This window comes from Hyalella azteca, unplaced genomic scaffold (assembly GCF_000764305.2).
Source record: "Hyalella azteca isolate HAZT.00-mixed unplaced genomic scaffold, Hazt_2.0.2 contig10761, whole genome shotgun sequence".
Lineage (NCBI taxonomy): Eukaryota > Metazoa > Arthropoda > Malacostraca > Amphipoda > Hyalellidae > Hyalella > Hyalella azteca.
Window position 1 is genome coordinate 225,352 of NW_025940784.1, and position 27,453 is coordinate 252,804.

At 37.7% G+C, this 27,453-nt stretch overlaps 2 protein-coding genes across 3 annotated transcripts; both read right to left on the reverse strand.

Annotated features, from left to right (window-relative positions):
- Positions 1 to 1,418: 1,418 nt before the first annotated feature.
- Positions 1,419 to 6,825, reverse strand: LOC108680824 (inositol monophosphatase 1-like). The gene is made up of 7 exons (XM_018169738.2): positions 6,649 to 6,825; positions 5,789 to 5,922; positions 4,819 to 4,901; positions 4,109 to 4,285; positions 3,687 to 3,792; positions 2,794 to 2,945; positions 1,419 to 2,492 (listed from the first exon to the last, which is right to left on the reverse strand). The coding sequence occupies exons 1-7, from the start codon at positions 6,712 to 6,714 to the stop codon at positions 2,386 to 2,388; spliced, it is 825 nt and encodes a 274-aa protein (XP_018025227.1). The 5' UTR covers positions 6,715 to 6,825; the 3' UTR covers positions 1,419 to 2,385.
- Positions 6,826 to 8,984: 2,159 nt separating this feature from the next.
- LOC108680851 (inositol monophosphatase 2) lies at positions 8,985 to 27,358 on the reverse strand. 2 transcript variants are annotated; one of them, XM_018169766.2, is made up of 6 exons: positions 27,101 to 27,358; positions 18,312 to 18,445; positions 17,820 to 18,079; positions 17,521 to 17,626; positions 12,132 to 12,283; positions 8,985 to 10,644 (listed from the first exon to the last, which is right to left on the reverse strand). In XM_018169766.2, the coding sequence occupies exons 1-6, from the start codon at positions 27,164 to 27,166 to the stop codon at positions 10,538 to 10,540; spliced, it is 825 nt and encodes a 274-aa protein (XP_018025255.1). In that variant the 5' UTR covers positions 27,167 to 27,358; the 3' UTR covers positions 8,985 to 10,537. The 2 variants fall into 2 exon arrangements, with proteins under 2 accessions (XP_018025255.1, XP_018025256.1); XM_018169767.2 differs by lacking the exon at positions 12,132 to 12,283 and adding an exon at positions 14,315 to 14,466.
- Positions 27,359 to 27,453: the final 95 nt, after the last annotated feature.

Here is a 27,453-nt window from a genome sequence, read left to right on the forward strand (position 1 = left end):
ATTAAAGTTTCCTATCGTTTGATCGTGTTCACAAGCAGAAACTGCTTGTGTTCAGTTGAAGACTATAGTAATATGCTCAGTAATTTTTCATTTATTCTAGGGTATTAATATTCAAGTTTCCTATCGTTTGATCGCGTTAACTAGAAGAAATCGTTTGTGTTCAGTTTAAGATTATAGTTATAAGCTCAGCAACTCACTTGTAAAACTTCTCTTTAACTTCACTTCTTGTTTGTTTGTCTGTCTGCTACAAATCTTATAATCGAAATTTAACACACTTCTACTTATCCTATCGATCTGAAATTTTGCACACTTGCGTAAAGTTAGAGACAATGCAAGAATCAAATGACAAAATAAATGATTTAAAAATAATTTGTTTTTTCGATATTAAAAATTTTAAAAAATAATTTTGTCAGCTACAAATAAAAACGTACTTGACACACTTTTACCTGTCCAATTGATCTGAAATTTTGCACACTTGTGTGAAATCGCAGGCAATGCATGAATCAATTGACAGAATAAATAATTTTGAAAAAAATTATAAATTAAAAAATTTGAAAAATTAATTTTTTCAATATTCGAAAATAAAATGAGAAATTCATTGTACATCTTTTACAGTGGAGACACTGGATTCTTTAGAAGTGTTGTCTTTAAAATGTAAATTTTAAACGTATATTATTATATTCATGGCATGTAGTTCCTGAGGTTTTTACGCGATGATGCATTTGCTGTAAGCCAAACAGATCCATAGCTGACGAAGTAAACAAGGTGAAATATACCGTAGCGTCGTCGTGAAGTGCGGTGTGTAGGACACTTCAGATTTTTGTAGTGCGCGTTATGCTTTTGGCCCTATTTAGCATGCCAACCGTAGTGTTCCATGCCGCACTATGGCTTGTTGTGCGTAGTGCTACTTCATAGTGCTAGTGCCCTATTTAGCATGCCAACCGTAGTGTTCCATGCCGCACTATGGCTTGTAGTGCGTAGTGCTACTTCGTAGTGCTAGTGCCCTTTTTAGCATACGGGCCATTGAATGTACGGTACCAGGAAGTAGATTGAGCTGTTAGGCTGCAGAGCTATCCGCTGTTGCGAGTCTGCAGTTCCTTTTACTTTTATGTAAAAAGTGGATTTGTTTACACCCCTTTTATCTTGATGTATTGTAACCCGATGATCCTGCTGTTTATTTATTCATGTTATTTTATTTATCTTGTAGGGCAGAGCGTAGTCACTCTTTTCTATAATTCTCCAAGTCTTGCATATACTTGACGGCTTCTCGCTACTTAAGTTAAATTTTGCCAGGGTCATTTTTAAATAAAACTAAATAATGCTCGTGTAGTGAATGAACTTTATACAAAATTCTGAGACTCCTCAGCAAGATCTGGAGGTAAAAATCCAGTTTATACAGGAATTAAAATAAAACTTCATTGAGAACACGAAGGTTCCTGTAACAATAGGTCATATACAAATAAATATCCAGGTCTCGCCTAATTATTCGGGACTAGAATAATAGAAAATTAATAAATAGAGCAAAATGTAAGAAACTGGTGTCCTACTCGACGTAACTAGCCATATGAAAATAATTAATAATTAATTAGTAATAATAATAGTAAATAATTAAAATGGAGCTATATTTAACCATGACGCTCCTAAGCGTCAAAATAAATAGATAAAAAAAAACTGATCAAAACTTAAACATTGCTAGGAACAGATGTACGCCTCATTCTAAAAGTTTCTCCTGGCACATCTAGTAACTCGGATACAAAAAGAACTAAAGTAACCAGGCTAGATATGGCAAATAAGCATAGGGGTAGGCCACACTGCCAATATTATTTCTTTTTCTAATAATGCATTCCATCTTTACTGCACGTCCAAGCATAATTTTCCTTCGTTTCCTATTATTGCAAACTATGTTGTCAACCAAATAAGACTGTTATGTTGTCTAGCGATGATTCATAGCCATGCAATAATACAAAATTGATTTGAATAAAGAGTTGTCCATAAAATGTTTACGTAATAAAACATTCATACCGCTGGCTGTAAAATAAAACCTAAAATATTGAAGACACTCACAATTTTGAAGAGCATAAGACAATTATGATGCATTTATGCTCGATACAAAAATTATATTTTGAACCTTCAATGATATAGAATCAAAAACCACCAAAAATTTGAACATGGATGCATGAACAAAATTACATGGCAACGGTAAAACTTATCTCAGCGAGCTACAGGAAACAAAAATTAAATCGAAATAAATAGCTATAGCGCAACGCGATGGAATGATGCGAAAAGAACACAGTGGGTGTTATCAAGATCCAACCGAACAATTCATGGTCTGAGAACATCTGTGTGACCAGTCACACAGGTTGCAGCCTCGTCAATATCTTCGTCTCAATCCCGGTCTTCGTCGTACACCTCGAGGAGCTCAACCATCTGCTGCGCCAGCTTCAGGTTAGCGGCACACAACACGCGTCGATTCATCAAATCGTAAGGACCGCCTGCCGAATGTTTGAACATGGATTAAAAATGTATCGGATAATGTTGGGCATGATAAATGCTTGAAATGAAGAGAAATATATTGAATTTTTTCATGATTATACGTTTCGACTTCGATCAGCAATATTCTCGAGCAATATTTCCGTTATCAATATCCAATGATATAGGCGAGAGATCTTTTCTAAAATATAAATGAAATAATTACGACCATTCAGTGGAAAAAGCAAAACCCACGCAAAACTTGAATAAATTTTGACCCAAAGTAACATAGAATCGTAGAAGCAAAGAAAAAAGTTAATGCACCAGTCATGTCCATGACGACACCGCCGGCCTCCCTGACTATGAGCGAGGCAGCCGCCGTGTCCCACGCATGGATGCCAATTTCGTAGTAGACTTCAGCCGCACCCTGCGCCACGTGACACATGTTCAGGGCAGCCGAGCCCATACAGCGAGGCCTGGACAACCAACCACAACAAATTAAAATTGTTGCACCTTGAATTATAAACGCACGAGAACGGATAATGTCTACAAAGCTCAGGTAAAAAATAAAAAACGTGTTTAAAAATTACTTTTTAAAGACAACACTTCTGAGCAATCCAGTGTCTTGGATGTTACACATGTACAATGAATTTCTAATTTAATTTTCAAATATTGAAAAATAAATTATTTTTCAAAATTTTTTTATGATCTCAAAATTTTGTAAATTTTCAAAATTATTTATTCTGTCAATTGATTCATGCATTATCTCTGACTTTATGCAATTGTGCAAAATTTCAGATCGATTAGACAGGTCAAATTGTGTCATATATGGATTATAACATTTGTAGCAGACGAAATTATTTTTTAAATTTTTTTTACTAATGAAAAAAAAAATTGTTATTTATAAAATTATTTATTCTGTCAATTGATTCATGCATTGTCTCCAACTTTACGCGAGTGTGCCAAATTTCAGATCGATTGGACAGGTAGACGTATGTTAAATATCGATTATAAGATTTGTAGCAGACAGACAGACAGACAGACAGACAGACAAACAAGAATTGAAGTTAAAGAGAAGTGTTGTAATGAGGATGAAGCCTATAACAATTTCATTTGTTAGTTATAATAAATATAAAACCTAGGAAGATAACATTTACGAGCTAATTCCCTCATGATCCTATCAACTCTGCCCACAAGGCAGCGAAGACAAGCCTCACCCGTGGCACTTCTTGATGACTTTCATGGCGTTGGCTGTGGCGACGGCCATCTTGGCGGGGTCAGGGCGGCACCAAAGCTCTGTCATTACCAGCGACTGCGACAAGTCTGAACATCAGTGGATTAAAGTCTATCAGGACTTTTTAGCACATAATCTCATTTATGGAAAAAATACACTATTGTGCTCGCCATGTCCGTCCATCTGTCCGTCTGTGACTTCACGTTTTAGTCGACAAGAAAATGCGCTCTCTGTCACTCACTGCAGTGAGTACTGAGTTACATTTTTATTGATGATATATCTGTATGACGAACGTAAGATCATTCTTAGAATCAATGCTATAAAAGACGGCCAGGGAAGCTAAGCCTACTCTGGTAAGACAAAATGTCTACGCAGCTTTCTTCAATAATTTCACGGCCATCTCACCGTCCTTGAGGGAGACGCTGAGCTTCTTGCCGTTGAGGAATGCACCGTGGTCTTTCCTGGCGGTGTAGGTGAGGTCCAGGATGGGGTTGTGCACCACAGCCACGCACGGCTGCTGCTCGCACCACACTGCCAGCGAGATGCACGTGTACGGGAAGCTGTGGACGAAGTTCATTGTGCCTGCACGAGAATAAACAGTTATGCTTCGAATTTGGATTAAAACAAATCTTAGGAAAGAATGCAATGCGAAAAAATGTTATTTAAACAATATTCGTCTTAACAAACAGGGGCGGTGCGTTAGTGTTAGAGTAAATAAAAATGCTGTCACTGTTTGAAGAGAAAAATGGTTAGTGTTTGAAGCTATAATTTATCGTCAGGGTTAGAGAACACAAATTCTCTGAATTTTGTAACTGCCATAACGGTCATTGCTATAGCTGTATACGCTCATAGCGATCAATCGTCCACAGAAAAAGCCTGAATGTTTAAAGCCTTCACATGATCCCCAAAATTATATTTTACCGGAGACATTAGACCGGCTATTAAATGTTCAGGAAATCCACCAACCATCCACAGGGTCGATGATCCATTGTATGCGTACATAGCTATCAATCCACAGGAAAAGCCTGAATGTTTAAAGCCTTCACATGATGCCCAGAATTAAATTTTAAAGGATACATAAGACCGGCCATTGAATGTTCAGGTAATATACCTACCATCGACGGGGTCGATGATCCAAGTAGGGGAGTCTGTGAGCTCGCACTTCGCTCCTGCAGCTGTCGATTCCTCGCCAATGAATCTGAATTAGAAAATTTGAGATGAAGAAAAAGGGATTCACAATTTAATGTAATCACGATTTCCGACGATAGCTTAAAGTTGTTTGTAGCTTTAGAACGAACAACGGTGTCTAACAATTAGGTACTTAATTCAGCTGAAAAAAAATCCTAAATTTCGTGCACGACTGAAGACAAAACTATGTTTCGTTTGATTAAAAGGAAGTAAAATCTAAAGAAAACGTACACGTCCACAGATTTATGCTAAATGATAACTCAATTCACTTCCATCTTTACTCCGCGTCCAAGCCTAATATCTCTTCGTTTCTTATTATTACAAACTATGTTGTCAACCCTATAAGGCTGTTATGTTGTCTAGCGATGATTCATAGCTATGCAATAACACAAAATTGACTCGAATAAAGTGTGGTCCATAAAATGTTCACGTAATAAAACATTCATACGGCTGGCTGCAAAATAAAACCTAAAATATTGAATACACTCAAAATTTCAAAGAGCATACGACAATTATGATGCATTTATGCTCGATACGAAAACGATATTTTGAACCTTCAATTATATAGAATCAAAAACAACCAGAATTTGAACATGGAAACACGAACAAAATTACATGGCAACGTTAAAACTTACCTCAGCGAGCTACAGGAGATAAACAAAATTCATGAAGCTCAGTGAGCTGAGGTTCAAATTTGGAAATTACGTAACTTGCGCCCAATACAAATGCAGTACTTGGTATTGGGAATTCCAGTTAGTAATTAAGGGATTGCTCTTTTTTGGCAATTGGAAATGTATTCCGGCTCTCTGCCCTTAATTAAATCAATAACATTAGTTCATAACATAGAATTAACCATATATAAAAATTTTATTGCCTAAATTAATACTTAGTACCGACTTGTGGTCTGGAAATGTCTTAGATATTTCACCGATGACGAGAGCCTCGACGGCCTTGTCCGTATCCGTGACCAGGTCTCGTGGGTTGTCTTTCATCTCGATCGTCTTGGTCTTCTCGAAGCCGTCTTTGATCACCTACGAAGAAATGACAGTCTAAGACAGGGGCAAGATAATAGTAGTGAGTTCAATCACAAAGGCTGAATATTTTGGAGTAGACAAAGTCGACGGCACAAGCTGAGCGAACAGAAACAGAAGTCTCCATACAAAGTTGCTTACAATGCACGTTTGCTGCCCGCAACAATGAACGGGTACATTCTTGTGCCTATTTGCCGCCATAGTTAGGTGCTACGAGCTTTGTTGCGTGTTATCAAGAACAATGTCTGTGCATTTTGAGTCGTCGAATATTTCGCCATTTGACGTGCACATTCTTATGCGCTGTTAACGGATGTGCAGTGCCATCATAGAACACGATTTCACGTATTATTTCATCTCTAAGAATGAAATTACCTTAGCACAAATGTAGGTAAGAGCGGCGCTGCGTCCATCAGACAACACAATTATGTTTTTTCTCCGTAAGGGGGAAATTTCTCGAACATCGATGAAGAATCACTTCGCAGAGTGATTAACAACATGTTTTGCATGAATATTCGTGACAGAGAGTGTTGGTTGCGAATAATACGTTTGAAAAATATATTAATTTACAGAAAATTCAAAGAATGCATGGATAAACCCTGAACAGTTTGATACTTAAATAGTAGGGACAGAATAAATAAATAATAAGGAATGTCCTCAAAAATAAGGACAGAATTAAGGAAGTATGGTACATTTCATTATGACCAAATATTAATTATCACCACTCACCAGCCCAGCCCTCTTGGCGATGTCGAGAGCGAAATCGAACCATTGTTGTTGCTCCTCTGCCGACATGACGTAATTTGAATTTATATAGTACTTTAGATATCAAGTTGGACAATTTTTTGGAAAATATACTTCGGCATTAATTGAAGAAATTTAGGCCGAATGGATGCAAAAGTGGATAAACTCTCGAGGCAGAAAAATGTTGTCGAATTATTATAATGAAATACAGCTCAAGAACCAGAAAGATCTTCATTTGAGGCCCATTTTAAGGAGGCGTCAGCCCCTTATTATGCTCCCTCCAGAATTTCATGTTTACTTCTTAATTTTTTTTTAATTTGTACAAATTCAAAATAATGCGGTCCTATTGAAAGTTTCAATAAATCATCAAACAACCAGTCATGACTGAATTAAATACAATTGTAAATCTTCGAGGGCTTAGCCCCCAGCCCCTTCCCCCACGTCGAAATTTTACGACTCGTTCCAGAAAATTTATTCCTAGTGCGAGAAAAGTAAAGCTCCCGAATATGAAAGGATTGGACCAAAAATGTAACTTTGATTTTTAAATTGAGATACATGAATTCTATTTTGAATGCGACAAATAGTTCTTTCCCGTACTTTTAAACGAGAATGAAATGGGAATTCCATGTAATATAAAATCTCGAACGCGCCTGTTACTTGATTAACGAACATCAAATTCATTCTTATCCCGGAAAATAGGATTCTACAATTGTAAGGATTATTGATCCTAGGCAACGCCGGACTAACCTGCTAGTGTACGAATGTAATCACGAAACGTCGAAACATCGCAAAATACCGCATGACGTTAAGGCCCGCTAAACGTTAAACGCCCGTTAGAGGCAAAATAAACGTTAAAGGCCCGCTAAACGTTAAATGCACCACGTTAAAGCCGCTAAACGTTAAACGCCCGTTAGAGGCAAAATAAACGTTAAAGGCACCACATTAAAGGCCCGCTAAACCGACAACTGTAGTGAGAGTCGCAGCGGTACCAGGGGGTGCGACCACGAGCCCCTCCAGAGCAACCACTCTGCCGCCGGGCCGTACAAGGAGTTCCAGACCACAAAAGCCCAGAACAATATGTATTAAGCAAGCTAATAGAAATGTAAAGTAACTTACTTTCCAAACTTAGGTTTTTTCCTATTCAAATTTAGGTTTTCCTCCTAATTGTTCATATTTCTTAATTTTTTTAAATCTCAAACATCGTTCATACATCATCAATAAATACGAAACCATTTTCTAAATTAAACCAAAAAACTTCATGGGAAAATGAAACCATAAAATTTTAAGAAAAAACTTTCATTTAATAAAAATACTGTAAGAAGATAATTAAAAGAAAAGAACCCGTTTGAACTCGTCGAAAAAATTACTCAGTTAAAAGATAGCGACGAGTTTTCATGGAAAAAACCGTAAATATCCCACAAACATATCAAACAAATAAAGTAATCATAGACTCTAAACAATCCCATGTTTGAAACCGCGACACAAAAAATACAGAAAATATCTAACAAAGACAATATGCAGAGCACATGCACGAATTCGAATAACGACACACAATATCTAGTACAAAAACATAGCGCAGCAATTCATTCAGCATGTGACGCCGGCAATACCATTAACGAAAACGTGACAACGTGCAGACAAGAGCTACCACTGCCAAAAGTCGTATGTCCGCTAAGCAGGAAGATACCAATTTAAGGTTCCTGCACCAATTCAATGGTTCAATCAAATGGTCATCTGACGAGACGTACGTAGCAGGAAGATACCAATCAATAAAAAGCCGAGAATAAATTCAATCATAACAGAACTGGCCTCAGTGCAGAATGCAAATAAAATTGTATGAATATTTTAGATTGCCTCGTCTATTAACTAGTAAGTTCATGAAATATGACAATCGTCTCTTACGACCTGCCTCAAGCAAGCAGTCGGCAGCAACCCGGAGAATTTTAATATTCCTATATTTTTAATCTCGTATTACATAGTTGCAAAATTTCATTAAACAATTTTGGTGATAAAATTCATTTCAGCACGATAAAAATAACAATTTACATTAGTAGTCAGAGAACATGAGCACAAATAGGAATCAGGGTGGCCCAGTGGTTACAGTTCAGAGTATCAAGATTGGCGCAGAGAGGCGCGGGTTCGATCCCAGCTCTGTGCGCCAGTTTCTGGTCAGAATCGGCGAGGAGGCCGGGCGGTTAAAAGCAGAATTGAAGCAGTGAGTTGTGGGTTCGAGACCGTAAAATACTGTGAATGTTCTGCGATGTCAAGAATCGGCGACAGGCCTACGGCCTAATAAACGCTGAAAATGCTATTATTATTATTATTATTATTATTATTATATTATTATTAAATAAGCCGACACTCCTTAGTTAGTTTACTGGCCCCATCAATACAGGGAAAGTTTTGCATTGCTTACGCGATACCCAGCAATTGAGAGATCAGCAGGTCACTATGACAGTTCAGAGACAAAAATACATAAAAGATAAGAGAAATACTTGGCATATGTATGCATATAAAAATATTTATTTAGGCAGTAATAATTATAATTATTAATGTCTAGATTATTACTTAATATTTTCTCTCGAGCATAAATCTGCAAAACAAAAGCTCCATTGTACATCAGGAATTTGTAAATGTCCTATGGAACAAAATTTAAGTAATGGAAAATATGAAAACAGTATAAAAAGCATATGAAATCTAGCGTAAATTTTTTTCAACTTTAACAGAAAGCGTGTATTATATTGAAGGCTTTGAATACTTTTGTAACTTTTGCAATGCTAGCTGCCTAATATTCAATTACAGACAATTTCTAACAATTATGCGGAATGCTTATTTTTAAATCATAATTATAGGTGCATAAGAGCCACGATTATTTTGTGGCGGGGATGGTGTTAATTAAACTTAGTTAACTAACTTAACTTAGTTAAACTTAACTTAGTTAAATTAACTTAAACTTAGTTTAATAGGTTTAATAGTTATGAGCGGGAAGTTTAAAAAGTGAATGAAGCTCTCAGAATGAATTCCTCGGAAATGTGAGCACATTAACAGTTTATTTCTTGAAACCTAGAAACTACTTGATATGTGTTAAAACCCCACTAATAATTTCACGATTCAGGCTAGAAGTCTGAAACAAAGCATCTTTACATAAAAAATATTCCCAAATGATGATCAGTTCAACCAGTTGAGCTGGTGTTTAATTTACAATTGCACTTAAATCTTTTGAAATATGGCCTGAATTAACTAACGAGTTGTTAGTAACAACACTTGCAGCGATACAGTCCAAAAGCGGCAAATTCAACCCGAGTGCACCAGAAGTAAGCTGCCAGGTGTCGCTATGCTTGCTTTTTGGTCAACCGTGAGCTTGCTGCACGATCACTGCGCTCTGCAACTCAACCGAATATATCCATACAACGACACAGAGCTCTCGCACTACAAAATTGTACGTAACTATAACATGTGCACTGCTCACGGGACAGCTAGGTATTCCGCCGCACATTAATGCACAGCTATCGCGTAGTACAATCGTGCGCAATGCGGTACAATCTTTCAGAGCACAATAAAACTGATGAGTACAACATAATTCATTGCGCAGTGCATCAGATTATCACAACAACTGTCACATTCATCAAACCGGCAACTGCACCATACACCAGACAAGTTTGTGCACCGTACACCAGACCAGTCGGTGCACCATGCACTAGGCCGGTCTGTGCACCATACACCAGACCGGCCTATGCACCATACACCCGACAATTCTGTGCACCATACACCAGACAGGTCTGTGCACCATACATCAGACCGGTCTGTGCACCATGGACCAGACCGGTCTGTGCACCAGATACCAGACCGGTCTGTGCACCATGCAGACCACGCACTAGTCGCGGTCTTCATCGTAGACCTCGAGCAGCTGGACCATCTGTTGCGCCAGCTGCGGAGACGCGGCGCACAGCACACGGCGGTTCATCAGGTCATGGGGGCCACCTGGGGCAACAGGAGTGTGTCATGGCGGCATATAAGACAATAAAAAAAATGTTAATATTAAACCTAATATATAATATAAAATTTATAATGTAATTTTATACATAAATAATTGTAATTCAAATGGGTGACGAATATACAGGATATGGTATGAAGATGTCCCATATTTTGATCAGGAAAAAGATGTTTTTAAAGAAATAATTAATATATAATTCAGGAAAATGCACAGCAACAATTTTCGTAAAATGGGCTTTAAAGGTCGTCTAAAAGTATGGCGGCCGCCTTTGTCAAAACATTGCAGACGACATAATCGGACGTTTCGATTATTCTATAAGTAATTCTCGGACAGAATGGCGTTCATTTCCTGGCTTATCCTTTTTTTCAAATCCTAAGAACAAAAAAATGACAAAGCATTTCTGATATGAACTTTTTAAGTATTTTTAAAGCAAGCAAGTTCTACAGTTGATTGCATTAAAAAAACATTCCGTGCTTGTTGAGGCGGTTACTTACAGGGCATGCACATGTCATATGATTAAAAAAACAACATGCTGGTCATCTGGATAGGGAGCGTTTATCTACAATGTTATTCAAATGTATACTAGTATTTGAAAATACATTTGACTAGGGGAAAACTCGATTTCTCGACACTAATTATTCAAATAGGATTGCATGCAATATTCTCATATCATTTTGGCATCACGAAATACTATTACCAAGGGCCTTAACAATTTGGAAATGCTCATAGTTTCAAGAAAAAAAAATACATAACCCACTTGGTCTGCATGATTTTAAAAAGCCAAATGCTGAAAATTACCTTTGCAAAAATTCACTCGCACCTAATGTCCAGTAGGTACAACTATTCAGCCCCACTAAGCATAAGATCTTTAATGAACAGCGTGATAAAGCTGGCATGAAAAATGAAGCGTTAGCAAAGCCATGGAGATGGAGAGTGGAAAAAGGATAGGTTAAAAGCAACAGGAACTAAGATAATACAACAATTGGTAGCATGCACAATAAATCGGCCACCCGAGAGATTGACACCACAGGGAGGAGCAAGAATGCCAGCCTACCGACCAAACTTAACAGAAACTGCGACTCGCATTCAGATACCATGCACAAACTCAATAGTAAATCGCTCAGTCAAGAGAATAGAACCCATCGGGTATCGGAAACTTTAAAACTCTAGGTAGTAAGAAAAACGGAATACGTTCAACAGTCCACTCTAATATTATCTGCATCAAGCATAAATCAAGTTCTAAGATTCAATCGACTTGGAGTTGCACTCCGAGAAGCTCCCCTTAACTTTGATATCAACGTATCATCCGTGGAGTTAATCGATCAATCATTCCTATCCGAGATCAAGCACTACCCTCATAAAGCCTCACACCCGTTATTACTACTAGAACTCACAAGCAACGTCTTTCCTCTTAGTATGAAGAAAACTTTAAAACCATATGTGACTACAGATACGAACTGCATGCATCGCTCACCCGTGATATCAAGAACCACTCCCCCGGCCTCTGTGATTAAGAGCACCGAGGCGGCCATGTCCCAGGCATGTAGCCCGTTCTCCCAGTAGACTTCGGCAGCGCCTTCAGCTACCAGGCACATGTCCAGCGCTGCCGAGCCCAGGGCGCGCGTCCTGTGAGGCACGAGTAGCCTCAGTGACATCGACTCACTTAACTTAGGGACTTAACTACTACAGGGGACTTGACTACTACACCCGTAACAGTGGGACTTAACTACTACACCTCAACTTAACTACTACAGGGGACTTAACAACTACACCTTAACTCAACTACTACAGGGGACTTGACTACTACACCAGCAGCAGATAGCGCGCTATTCTGAGGCAAATACTAGACTTGATAATGAAAATCACATCTACGGTGTATTTTAGTAGGCTAGGGACGATACGGCTGGGGATTTAAAATAGTCCAGAGAACTTAAAAATAATTATTGATTTGCCACAATAATTTATTATATATAATTTATATAAGCCACACAAAAGAGTAGAAAGCAGGAGAAACACTAATTGTACAGAGTTGAAGAGAAAGAAACCTTGAATCGTAAAATAACGTCTATACAACTTTGCAGTACAGGCGAAAGCCAAAAATTTTACCAAAGGAACTTGTTAAAACGGCTCAAGCAAACGAACATAAATAATTAGAAAGCTATACGCAATAAGGTATGCATTCTAATGTGATGGTGGTATCTAATAAGAAGGGATACATAATAATTGAGAGTCCATACGAACAACATGAACATCAACCAAAGACCATCAACCCAAACAAAATTTGAATGCGGCTCGACTGTGCACCATGTGCCACCTATGTTTCTAGTAGCACGTAATAGCCACTCTGACAATTATTATCTGATGATCGTGAGGTCGAGCAAACCGACAATAACTCTAAGGTCTAAGCCGGGTGTAGCGTCTCCTGGACAGACGCATAGGCGTTAACATATTTTGTTTAGGGAAGCGGTGCAACAGATCTTGTAAGTGGATTCAGAAAAGGCCAAGTTATAAGAAAAGAAAACAAGAAAAGTTATATACATGTAAACATGAAAGAAAGATGTATATACAGTTATAAAAAGTTAGGCAGAAAAGTTAAATAGATGTAGAAACTTACAAATAAAGATCAGTGAATTCTTTAAAAAAAAACAAGATTAACCTTGTCTTTAATTATGCGTTAACACCGTAGATTGTGTAACGTGTCGAGCATGTAGACGTAGTTTAATAGAAGTGATCAAAATTGCCGTAATTAGCGTGTGGTAAATACAATGACATTATTGCAGAGCTCGCGTGCATTTGATTTCCCCCATAGAAAATCACGGAATCATCCAGTGAATAAAGAGTGAATAAGCAATGAAAGAAATGCGAAATATGTGTGAATCAAATGAAATTTCTCAAGAATCATTGAGAAATCGTTTATTACAAACAAGCAATGACTATAAAATGCCAACAGTGAAGCAAAATGAAATATCGGCGTTTGTTGAATTATAGATTTTTAGAAATACTGGAATTAAAAACTGGTATTTCTATTTGTCTAGTTTAGTTTTAATCAATTCATTGAATAAGTTTTTTATTGCACGTTTGGCTTTCGACCTTAGCTAAATGATAATTTTAGTTGATCCTTTTGGAAATTTCGATGAAGATTTTAGAGGCAAGCATTATCAATTGTACGATATTCCTTATTGCATTTGCAAATTTGAATCCAGTAGAGAAAAGTTAAAATATTGGTTCTCACTGCTTTTTTGCATCATTTATTTGCAAATTTTTCAGTACAATAAAGTTGATAAGTCATCCACGGCACCAATTTCTTTGTAAATATTTAACGTTGAATTAATATGTCTAAAACATATTTTCCATTGTTATTGTAAGTTTAAAAAATCACTGTCTCGAATATTTTATTTTCCCTCTGATTCAGTTCAAGTTTTCTTCCTCGAACGTAAACGTAAGTGCGCTGAATAATAATACTGTAACTCAAATTCTGATTTTCATCATTCTATAGGTAAACCCAATCTTCAGACGAGAAAAATTACGATTTGGAAGCTCGATTCTCATACTACTCAGTTTCATCAGCACTCTTCTGGGGCGTTCACAAATAATTCTTTTATCCTATTGCCACCAAATAATCTCAAGAAGCCACAGCAGACAACCAGCAGCACAAACCTGCGTTATCGAGGACAACACCACCAGCCTCCTGCACGATGAGCACTGCGGCTGCCTTGTCCCAGGCAAACAAACCCAAACTGACGCTGCCTTCAGCTGCGCCCTCGGCCACCATGCACATGTGCAGCGCAGCTGACCCCAGCGACCGCACACTGCACACAACGCGCCCCAACACATCTAAAGTAGGGTTCCCCGCAAGCGAATATTGAGAACGACAAAATTATCATGCTGCGAAATGGGACGCCTGTCGGAGACCACCACTACCATGCATTGAATGGACTATAATGATCCCTTCCCTCAAGAAAGTAGCCAATAAGGCTATAACACTTTTTAACTGTAACATTATCAGCCGCAAGCCACCAGACTGATCTCTTCCATTGAATTAGATCAATCAGCTCACAGGAAAGTAGCCTGATGTAGAATGTCCCAGCATCGTCTGCCAATATGCGAAAAAAATTTACATCACATTGACGGAGCGCGCCGGAGCCGTCCATATCTGTCCCGTGAATCAGCCTATGGTCGAATGGCCACGCGTCCTAGGACGATAAATTTTGGAACAGAACTATGCTAGCTGAAACCTAACCCAGATGCTGTGAGCTAGAAGTTACGTGATTTAACAAAGCTGCGGAAGTCACTCGTCAATGGACGATAGATTTTGGAACAGAACTATGCTTTCTGCAACCTAACCACTGATGTTGTGAGCTGAGACCGTCTGGTAGTGCACGGCAGGATGCATACAGTCCGTTGTCCGCAAGTTACAGTTCGAGCTAAAGTCAGGGTATGAAGTGATGATTCGATGCAATGTACCAATGTTCAGTGGGGGACAACCATTTCTCTATGGGTTATTCGCTTCAGAATATGGTGACTTAAAGCTCCTAATATTCAAAGCAAGATGGGCAGGGTGGGCACCACTGGGCAGGGTGACCCAGTGGTTACAGTTCAGAGTACCAAGATTGGCACAAAGAGGCGCGGGTTCGATCCCAGCTCTGTGCGCCAGTTTCTGGTCAGAATCGGCGAGGAGGCCGGGCGGTTAAGCACAGCAGAATTGAATCAGTGAGTTGTGAGTTCGAGACCGCAAAATGCTGTGGATGTTCTGCGATGTTAAGAATCGGCGACAGGCCTATGGCCTACTAAACGCTGAAACCGCTATTATTATTATTATTATTATTATTAAGATGATGTCACGGGCTGGTTACCGACGGATGGCTTAATCCGTGGCCGATTGGTGGTCATCCGGAAATATTCAAGGCTGATTGGTGCACAAATATGGTGGTGCACGGCTTCGTACCCTACGAAATGATGCAAATGAACACCAGGAGATGAATACTTGAAACACTTTTCAAAAAACTGAAAGAAAATATGTTACACTTTAACATCAGTCATAGGATATATAAAATAATAGCTGAAATAGAAATGAAACTAACATTGAGCCATTGTTCAAATGTTTTGAATTAGGATATCTTAATACAATAAAGAGTGTTAAAAAGAGACAATTTATCATTCAGAAAAAAAAGAAACATGGAACAAGAGATAAAAATTCAATAAGGAGAAAAACGCATGTAACCATTTAATAGAAAAAAAGTATTTTATCATTAATTGATTTGGTGACAAAATTCAAACTTGATTAGCCAAGGAACAAACTTTTGTCTTGATGAGCACATAAATCATTAGAAGTACCTACATCTTCAATAAAACTATAAATTAGAGGATGAATCATTTCGTTCTCGATCCATTGTTGCAGTTATTTGTTGCTACTAAAGAATAATACAAAATTCACCCATAAACAGAGAGATTCAAAATAAACAGATTGAAGATTGTACCTGAAAAGCTCGTTCTGAACAAAATTTGGCATGCAACTTACCTCAATGTCAACCAATTTAGATATCAAGTGATATTACGATCAAACATAACAAGATATAAATAACAAGTTGATCGAATAAAAAGACTACCATTAAATAAATTTGGATACTATACCGACAAGGGGAAGTAATAGTAAGTAATTAATATGTAAAGCCCACATAATGCTCAACACCCATGACTATTACTAAGAGATTTAAAGGACACTGCATATGGAAATTTAAAAGTAGTAGGAAGTTTCCACCATCCAAGTGACTATGGTACTGATTAGGATAGAAATGCTCAAAATTGGGAATATATGTAGAACCGTTGACGATTGGATAAGCCGACGGTTGAAAACGAGCGGGAATACGACTCTCCGCGCGTGTAGCGTTCGGGACTATAAAAGCAGTGAGGTAGGAGAAAAAGGAGCTCAGAGCGTGGCGGACAGCGCTGCGTACGGACGTGTGTCAATAATCTGTGAAGGAGTCTCGTGTTGGAGGCTGGGACAATCGTTCAACGACTAGTCGTGCTGGAACCCGGAGTTATTTTGAAGCCGATACTACCCGACCTGCGAAGATTCTGCTGTCCAAATCCTGATTTACCGGCAATCGTTCAACGACGAGAAACCGATGTCCACCGAGATAGAATGTTATTCCGGAATACGACATCTACAGAAATAACCAGTATCTACACCCCAAAAATCACGTACACCCGGGAACGCGGACTGAAGACTTCCGAATTATAATCTTCGCCGTCACTTAGCCTGGGGAAACTCGCCACCGCTGCGTATTGGCCTCACGTCTTCAAATTTCGGTGATGTACTCCGGGAAACTGTTAGAAACTATCTTATAAAAACTGGGTGAATAGGTCGGGATAGGATTTTATGTGTACTCTGTATGAGCTACCTATTTTGGTGACAGTATAGGACTATATTTCGTGTAATCGTGCTCTGCCGACTGTCTCATTTGTATTAGACTAGATTTTTCCTATAATATAGTAACTATGGAATTTATCCCCATGTGTTGTCATTGTTTTCCTTTGCTAACTAGTTCGCTGTTCTGACTTTTGAGAACCGTAAATCATCGCGCCGTTTACCGCCACTCTGGCATAAAGTCAACCTGGTCAATTCCAAATATTTATCAGAAGGTAGAAAGTCGATGAGTTAACTCAATAAATTTACGACGGAAAATGGTATTTCAGATTTAAATTCGTGGCCAAGTAGAAATTATTAACGATCTCGAAAAGAGATAAATAATAGTGAGAATTAGGAAGTCTTAGACTTTATAACAGACCTACAAACCAAAGTTTTATTCAGTACTATATAGGAGGTAGGTATATAACCAAAGATGCACCATGAATAAACTTACCCATGGCAACGTTCAATGAGCTTCTTGGCATTCCTATGCACAACTTCCATCTTCTTCTCATCTGGACGGTAGCCCATCTCCATCACCACCAGAGACCGAGATAAATCTTGTAAAATAAAAATTTATGGTTTCAATTTACTGCTTTTTTCATTGCAATTGGATGACTTTAACAATTTGCCTTGCTTCTACTCCAAGGTGATCAAAGAGAAATATTTACAATACAACTGTAGTCCCATTTTTACTTGTGATTTGTAAAAATAAATGCAAACATTGTATGCATTATCTTTAGAGTTTCTCACCTTCTTTGCCAGAAACTCGAATTCTTTCTCCATTGAGAAAGGCTCCAGCATTTTTCCTAGCAGTGTAGAGCTGCTGAAGAACTGGATTATACACCACACCAAGACACGGCTTCTTGTCGACCCACAGTGCAATCGAAATGCAGGTGTAGGGGAAGCTGTGGACGAAGTTCAAGGTCCCGTCCACTGGATCGATGATCCATGTTGGATCGTTTGTCAGCTCACATTTAATTCCAGCAGCTGTGGATTCTTCTCCTATGAATCTAGAGAAGCGACATGTTTCAAGTGATAGCTTGAATATATATGTTTTACAGTGAATACATACAGAATAGAAAAACTGAAGAATAATAGTTTGTTCTTCCTTAATAATAACAATTGCAAGAAGTATAGGAAAAGTGTACACAAACAATTTTTTTGTTAGTGGGAGCAACAAATTAATCAGACAAACCTGCTCCAAACATGAATAGATCCAATTGAATGAAATTTGGCACTTACTTGTGATTGGGGTAAAGTTCTTGTAGCTTAGAGATGACTTGATCTTCAATGAGCTTGTCAGTCTCAGTCACCAAGTCCCTTGGAGATGTTTTCTCCTCTACTTTCTTAGCTTTCTTGAAGGCTTCTGAGATAATCTGCAAAAATCAAAATAAATTACCTATAAAATATAACTGAAGCATAAGACTGAGAACTGAAGATTTGATAATGAGAGGAATTCTAATTGAATCATTGGTCATGATTCACTTGGTGAGTGAAGAACTCAAGACATATTGACCACTTATGGTAGCCTGAGCACTGGAAGTCATTTCTCAATACATTTATTTGAATCCAAGTTCAAATAACAAATATTTAGCCAGCTGAAGCACAAGCTGGACATCAATCCTAAAGCAAATTGGATCACATTCATAATTAAAAGAAAAGTAGAAGAACAGTACAGCAGCAGGGATCCAACTATGTATGGGCATAAATCCACTACAAGTATTGCAGTGTGGTGAGAAGCTACGATTTTGTCATCATAGAGCTGCCAAAAGCTGGCAGCAGCACTATCTCTGCAGTCATCATCATGGAACTATGGATGTCAATGATTGACTATGCTCATTGCTGCCTGGTGGCATGGTAAAAATACCATGTTGCCTGTACAGTACCATATGTATATGTATATACAATATCATCACACAGTGGCACAGATGCTGCTGCTGACAGGACAAAGGCATGTATGTATGTAATATGTATACATGCATAGTCATGAGATGAGAGAATATGATTAAGTCAGTGCATAGCAGTAAGCCATGCATCCAAGTTTAAACCCTTTTTAGTTATGGGCATGACATATTTCAGTACACCACACAGATTAGAGAAATAACAACATAAATTCATACACAACTGGCACATATTCCTGACTTTGGTCCCCTGTATCCATTGTCTGGAAATTTCATAGCAAAAATAAAAAAAAATGGGCCAAAGATACACACGAATGAGCCTAAATTGCCTATGCTTGTGATTAATTTTATTCATTTCTATGGCCTTTGATGAATTTCTTTCATGAAAATAATTAATAATAACACATTTTTGCCTCCTGTTTTTGGAAATCATAGGCGAATCCATTTTTTCACCTATGATTTCTTATTCTGCTCCATTTTACAGATTGATTTGACATCTCACAGGGCTTGGTGCTTGGACCAACCTTGTTTCTGATATATGTACATACTTCAATGACATTGGAGAAGGAATCAGCACCAGAGTCAGACTTTTTGCCAATGACAAATTCCTAAATGCCCACATCAGATCCCAGCTTGATGCACACCATCTTCAAGACAACCTGGATAGGCTGGAAGGGTTGGAGTGGAATTGACAGATGGCCTTGATTAATGCCACCTGCTGTGACTGACCTGCTGTCAGTCACCAAGTAGAGGGAGGACTGAGGAGTGCCCACTTTTTATTTTTTATAACTGGGCAGGTACTGAAGCAAGTTCCCAGTGCCAAGTATTATGGCATTGATGCATCAGAAACCTTGCATAGGGGGAAATACATTGAGGCAACTGAAGCCAAAGCCAATCAATCATGTGCCAAAATCTGAGGGATGCCAACTCAAATCCAAGCTCAGTGCTATAAAGGTCTAGCCAGTGTGGGACTTTGCATCACTGGTCTAGAATCCACATCAGCAGAACCTGAAGACCACCCTTAAGATGGTACAATGCAGGGCAGCCTGCAGGTTCCTAGGTTTCTTGAGCCTCACATCCAGTACCACATAGATGGCAGCCAGACTGGAATTCAACCAGTTCCACCTGAGGAGAATGGCAGACAAGGCATGCATGCTGTCCAGGCTACAGAATGCTGCATTGCCTGGTTATGGTCACGATTGAGAACTGCAAGCCCTAAGGCAGGCTTGGCTGGATACCTATTAGAATCTATTACTACCGTCAACCGGGGCTACTCGGGACAGATTTGATCGTTTTTTTTTGTTGATAACTGTTAATAACTTCTTACGATTAAACATTTCATAAACAAATTTAGGCTCATTTTATAGCTCTTTGCGAGGGCTATCGAATGGCATTGTCAAAAAAATTCCATATGCTATTCGTAAGGTGCCAGACGCAAAATAAAGATTGTCCCGAGTAGCCCCGTTGGTCGGGGCTACTCGGGACAATGGGAATAAAACTTCATTTCAAAACATTTGAAGCATGCAGAGCGTACTCATCCATTACTAACAGTACTCTGAAGTCCTCCTCTTTCATTGTAGATGATGTAGAGGTAGAATAAATGACATTTTCTGTGATTTTTACTTGTTTTTCCTTTATTGATATGATATTGCCATATACATTAATTACCGTGTTATTGATGTGCAATTATCATATTATTGATGCAATATTACCGTATCCATGAACATGCCGTTGAGCATTTACAACAACCTTGGCCACTGCAAGCTTCATATCAGCAGCCTTATAGCATTTTCATATCTGTAAGCTTACAGGACGGCTCGTAATTTCACATCATTTCAATTGGGTTAAGTGAATTCACTATGGTAAAAAAGATCGTGAAAAACATACCTGAAACAGAAAGGAATGTTTCAGTGACAACCAACGTATCTTTTGGAGAAATAAATCATAGTTTAGGTCAATTATTTTTCATTCTATGATGCCTGGTGCACAATTCTATGCATGACATGCTATGCACAATTTTGTGATGACCAATGTTGCACTAATTTTTTGATAAGTGAACTTTTTTGCTAAGCAAGGAAAATGTGATCAATATTCTTTGTTTTTTATCAACTTTTTTTCGTAATTGGAGCCTTTGCTAACTGAGGTTCTACCGTAAATGCGTTTTTGGGGTGTCCCGAATAGGCCCGGGGGGATGTCCCAAGTAGCCCCGCTGTGTGGAAATGGCTGCCATTTCTTTTTGGAATGAGATAGGCAAATTCTGTCAATTACGTTTTCAAGCGGACACCTGGGTGCAACTTTTACGTCAGTAAAAATTTTTAATACAGCGAATATTTTTTTTGCTACATACCTTAGCAGTTGTAACTTTACAAAATATAGTTTTTCACCATTTTTTTCAGGAATTTTTCAAAGCAAGTAAATGTAGTATTTTTCGACTTCCTTTATACTACATAGATAGGAAAAATGTTGACGTTTACGCCACTATTTTTAGTTTTGCAATATTCCAATTAGTTTCGCTACTACAACAGTTTTATGCCGTGTCGGAGGCCTGTCCCGAGTAGCCCCGCTTGTCCCGAGTAGCCCCGGTTGATGGTACATATATGTAGTCGTTATAACTTCGCTCGTAAATGAACTATCAATCTAAATTTTTCATGCTTATTCAGCTATTTATTTACAATTTCCCAACAGTTACAAAATATATGTAAGTTTTGTATAACATCAGTTATGATAGAGTAAAATGTTGCTCATCAATGTTCATTACAGGGTTGGCAATGATTAAATCAAAATGATTAAATCATGTGATTAAATCACTTGATTTTTTTATAAAAAAATCATGATTTTTTTTATTTTTTCGATTTATTTGATTTTTTTGATTTTTTCATATATTTAAATATATTGAGTGGCAGTCTTTAATTTATATTGAGGTATTGTTATTCATGGTTTAGTATAAATGTCCTATGAATGACAGATTGGCATATAAACTTGTTGCCTTTAGTGTGTATTAGGTTCCAATAAATTGAATGTTTTTGGTACAGAGGCATCAAGTGTGCAATACATTGTACATAGCTAGCAGCTTAGCTAATTCTTATAAGGCTATAAGTAGTCTTCAACTATTTGACTATTTGTTATATATTGATTACAATATACAATTTAAATGTGTTAGCTAGCTTATACAAGGTGGGGCAGAACTGATTGAACAGTTTTGAGATGAAATAAAAGAGTAATGGAGGTACATAAAGAAGAAAGTTTATTTTCCTCAAGATTACCATAACATACCATTTAAAATACTTATGTTTTGAAAAAAATATCAGGAAGATGGGGTTTGTTAGCTGCATCACACTGTTGGAGTCATGCTCGGAAGTTTTCTACAGCACGTTCACACTTATGGCGAGGTATGGCCATAACCTCTGCTACAATAATCCGTTCCCTTAGCTGTGGTATATAGGGTGTGAAGGCGACTTATGAACCCCTTTCTTTTAGATGTCCCCAAAGAAAGAAATCGCAAATGCTCAAATCAGGTAACCTCGCAGGCCACTGTAAATTACCCCTCAGAGTTTGGGAACATGTGTTTCAAAATATTGAGTGACATTCGAGCTGTGTGAGCTGTAGCCCCATCCTGCTGGAACCACATGTCTCCCAATGCTTCATTTTCAACAATGTTTTCCATCATGGGCTGCAAGAAATTTTGCAACATTGCAGCATAGCGATCGGAATTCACTGTCACGGTTACTCGCTCCTCTGAGAATGACTCCAACAGTGTGTTGCAGCTAACGGCCACCATCTTCCAGATATTGTTTTCAAAACATAAGTATTCTAAATGGTATGTTATGCTAACCTCTAGGAAAATAAACTTTCTTCTTTATGTACCTCCATTACTCTTTTATTTTACCTCAAAACTGCTCAATCGGTTCCGCCCCACCCTGTATATTGAGAGGTTGAGATTGTATTGACATTTTAGGCAATTAGAAAGATTTTCCACCCTAATACGAGTATGCTAATTAAAATATTTAATTTCAATCTTCAAATAAGTGAATTTAATACTAGGAACAAGACAATTACAATTATAAGAGTATACTATATAAAATAATTATATGCAGTGAATGGATAAAAAATATTTGAATTGTGCTCATATTTATTTCGAACAGTGTTAGATTTTCTCATAACTTAAGCCTCGTTTCAAGTCGTTTGAGGTTTGTTTGGTTATCGTTCAGTTTATGTTTAGTATTGGTTTATTGGTCCTAATTAAATGGGAACAGTGCAGTCAGTCACTCAGTCACTACTAGTCGGTGTGTACAGAGGGTAGAGTCTGGTAGATTTATAGGACATAAAACTAGTAGATCTATTGATAGTGTTGTGCACTGTGCTATCAGCTACCTATCTGTTACTGTTATGTGACTCTTCAATGTTTAGAAGATCTGCATTCCTGAAGTGTTTTTGTATACTGAAGCCAGTTAAATGGTCAATATTTAGCTCATTACCTTGCTCCATACAAACTTTACAAAGCTAATGAATAGACTAATCAATAATTGTTTACCTGAAAATCCCTAAGTGGTTAACACCACCTTGGCCTGTTGGCCATTATTGAAGGCAATAAGTGCCCTTTTTAGCCATCCATTATGATCCATATACTGTTATTGTTAGTAGGCTAATTGCAACATAAAAAAATAACACTTCAAAAAGACAAAAAAGTTGAAAAAATCAAAAAAATCAAATAAATCAAAAAAATCATGAAAAAATAAAAAAAAATCATTGATTTTTTATTTTTTTGATTTTTTTAAAAAAATCAAAAAAATCGCCAACCCTGGTTCATTATAACTGCGAGTGATGCGACTGACCAAATTTTAGAGACATGAGGAAGTAGTACTATTCATTCTCTATTGATTGGTAGGTAGGTATTATAGTCATTTTTGAATCACCCTCTAATTTGTGGAAATATTTGAACAAATACTTTTTCATCACTCCTGAATCATAGATTTCCAATTTTCTTTGAGCTGGCCCTGAGCATGTTAAAATTGTTGTACCGTTAGCCATACCTTTCTCGACGATCATAAATCAGCTTGCGTGAAGTGGCATAGTTCTCCTCTACCCTCTCCCTTGGGGGAAGAGGGACAGCCACCTTACCCTCCTGGCTTGTTGGTGTTAAAAGGCAAGAATGTTTAGATTACAACCTTCCATTGTTTGTGTGTAAGAACACTGACAGCAAAATGCATTTCTCTCAAGAAATAAAAAAAACTGTGCCTTTCATCACCACAAATCAATAAAGGTCTCCAGTTGAAAAGATGGAGGTAAGATTTATTACAGTCATTACTTATGTATCATAGATATAACAAGATATGAAGCTCATCAGTAAGAGGTCTCTAAAATAGAAGTTCAAAATTCCTTTATTTATTATAGTAAATTTTAATAATGTCAATGGTGAAAGCCAATGATTGCAATGAAGTACAGGGTCATCAATATTTAGCATTACAATGTAGCAGTTTTGACTATTGTTATGCGGGTGTGATGAACTCGTCATCAGCTTGTATTTGTCTATTGCAGCTACTTAGTTTATGGGGAATTAAAGTTGGTGTTTTCTGAGTTTTAATAAACAGAGTTAAAACAATGATACATAATTTATTACATGGGATCAGCGGCTTATGAGAGAAGTCAAGGATTGTGCCAGAACAAGTAGTTAAGAACTTGCGAATTGGGGGAAAAAGAAGTAGTAAAGAATTAAGGAATAAAGAGGAACATGGAATAGTGAAGAATTAGCAAATAAAGAGGAACATGGGATAGTGAAGAATTAGCAAATAAAGAGGAACATGGAATAGTGAAGAATTAGCAAATAAAGAGGAACATGGACAGGTGATGATGCCTATACCATGGAGCAGATACATTCAATGAGCACTTTGATCAGACTATTGCACTTGCTGGTTGAATTCTGTTTATACTGTAATTCTGTAATACTGTAAAGAAAATAAGAAAAGAACAATATTAACTAACACAAAGTAAAATGAATGCTCTACCTGTCCACTCAATATATTATTAAAAATGAGAATAAAGATCATGAACGCAGGAAGGTTGTGCTATAAAAATAGTATTTACAACCCCCAGTAACAACAACTTTGAGTGGTTAGAACTATGAAATTAAACACAATTGTGAATGTTTGAAAATGTATTTATGTAGGCAGAGATTCAGAGATACAATTCCCACAATTTCATTCAATATGTCTACCATCTGCATCAATAACGAGTTGTAGATGCTTAGAGAAAGCCTTACACAAGTCACGAATGACACTCTGCAGGATTTTGGCCCACTCCTTCAGCAGTTTGACCTTTAGGGCGTCCAAACTGCAATGGTAAACGTCAAACAGTCCCTTGCTCTCAAGGTATGACCAGATCCCAAAATCCAGAGGATTCAGATTGGGTCTAGATGGGGGCCATTCATCTTTGGTAATGAAGTGGGGAACATTCTCGGACAGCCACTCCTGAATCGATTTGGCCTCATGGCCCATGGGATGGTGCAGAGTCCTGCTGGTACGACCAGGGATGTTTTTTGAAGTGCTTTCATGCCCAGGGCAACAATGCACCAACAAGGATGGCATCTTGATAGTTCTTCTGATTCCATGGTCAGGAAGATGTGCCAGGTGCGCGGGAATTTATTTTGTCATTTTAACAACCTGCGCGGTGCGCCGTACTACGTTGGTAAAAAAATGCGCAGACAATATACACGAGTATATTGACTACACGAGTCGAACTGACAATAATAAAATGTAAGACATATCCGGGTTACTTCTGACTCTTCCGGTTGTCCGCCTCGTTGGCTACAGAACGTACGGTAATCGTTAACTGTGGCTGTTATACATACGAAATGTAAACAGATGGTGTTCAGTGTTGCCATATGACTTTGGAGAAAATTTCTTCTAAAATAAAATAAAGATGGCTGGGATTGCGCGAACACGTGCGCAAAGATAATCAATTTTCATTACATTGCGCGAACTGTGCGCAGCAATAGCTTAAAAAAAGTGAAAATGCGCGGGAATATTCACCGAAAACATACATCATCCTGAGTGTGGTTCTGATTCAATTTCACCCCTTTGTCACCAAAAAAGAGGGGACTCCTTGAGGACTCTGTTACAGCTGCCCAGACCATCACTGAGGTCGGGCATTGCTTCCTAGTCACCACACATGATCCTTTGTCCCTATTCTTTGACCAAATTTGATCATTTTGGGAAATGAAGTGGTGTTCAACATTGAATATCTTCTCATCACTGAAAATGAGGTTTGGCAGCATGCCATAAATCATGAATGCGGGAAAGAAGAATCTTGAATCTTTGGAGGCATTTGTCAACAACTTGAGCAGACAGTTGGTGTTTTTTGACACCATAAAGATGATAAATGATAAATAATGATAACGATTAATGAGAAGGTATAAAAAAATAACAAATATTGAGGACAATTATCAACAATTGATTTGTAAAAAAATGTAACGTTAAATATTGCTGACCACTCATTAGTATCAATGTATCATAGTATGCAGGGCAAAATTCCCAAAAAACATGCATCATCCTGAGTGTGGTGATTGTGCACTTTTCCAGCAATGGATTGGTGCAAGTCTGCAAGATGAATTAGCTATCTCCTATACAATTATTTACAAAAAATTTAAACGACAAGATATTTCAAACATTTAGGGTTAATTTGGAGCTGCTAAATTGCATTAGCTAATAAGCATAGTGGCAAACCAGTGATTGTTTAGGATCAGTTCATTTTTAATTTCCTCATTTACTCAATATTTTAACAGATTTCTCATGTATGATAATTCTGGTATCCAAGATACTTTACTGATCTACTTATAGGACTCAAAAATGAACTTGAGGGAGAGTCTAAAAAACTCTCTGCTTTGCCACTATGCTTTACTTGTCTACTTATAGGACTCAAAAATGAACTTGAGGGAGAGTCTAAAAAACTCTCTGCTTTGCCACTATGCTAATAAGTAGGTAGTAAGTAAGAACTAAGAAGTTTATAGCCTAATAATATGGTTTAAAAATTTTAGATGACTCATGCCTCATTACATACAGGCTACAGCAACCAGCACTCGCCACTCTTGAGTTCAGCAGTTAGGTATATTAGAATTTCTTAAACATTTAAACTTACCAAGCCAGCTTCTTTTGCCAAGTCCAGAGCAGTTTGGAAGCAGTCATCAAGATCAAGAGAATTCATCTTTTCATATAGAATAGGTAATTTAATAGAGAAGAACTTAAAATTTAGATCAAATATTTTGTGTTAGACTTTTTTGAGTCAGAGATAAGCATCAAGCAACATGGCAAATTGTCAATGATGTCATCATGTCATGGAATAACGATATAAAAAAAAAATTAAACAGAGGTCTATTACAAAACCTAGAGTCCTAGACTTCTACCGAGATAGGCCTAACCGAGGTCCGAGTGAGAGTTCTACGTTCAATTTTTATCCATCAATCAGTTTACTAATGCAATTCTTCACAGAGG

Excerpts from the sequence above, each read along its gene's own strand:
- LOC108680824 (XM_018169738.2), bottom strand. The coding sequence starts at position 6,714 with ATGTCGGCAGAGGAGCAACAACAATGGTTCGATTTCGCTCTCGACATC. Across the intron at positions 4,902-5,788 it reads AAGACATTTCCAGACCACAA|ATTCATTGGCGAGGAATCGA; the intron begins GTCGGTACTAAG and ends TTTCTAATTCAG. Across the intron at positions 3,793-4,108 it reads CAGCGTCTCCCTCAAGGACG|ACTTGTCGCAGTCGCTGGTA; the intron begins GTGAGATGGCCG and ends ACTGATGTTCAG.
- LOC108680851 (XM_018169766.2), bottom strand. The coding sequence starts at position 27,166 with ATGAATTCTCTTGATCTTGATGACTGCTTCCAAACTGCTCTGGACTTG. Across the intron at positions 18,080-18,311 it reads GAACTTTACCCCAATCACAA|ATTCATAGGAGAAGAATCCA; the intron begins GTAAGTGCCAAA and ends TCGCTTCTCTAG. Across the intron at positions 12,284-17,520 it reads CTCATTGAACGTTGCCATGG|GACGCGCGCCCTGGGCTCGG; the intron begins GTAAGTTTATTC and ends CGTGCCTCACAG.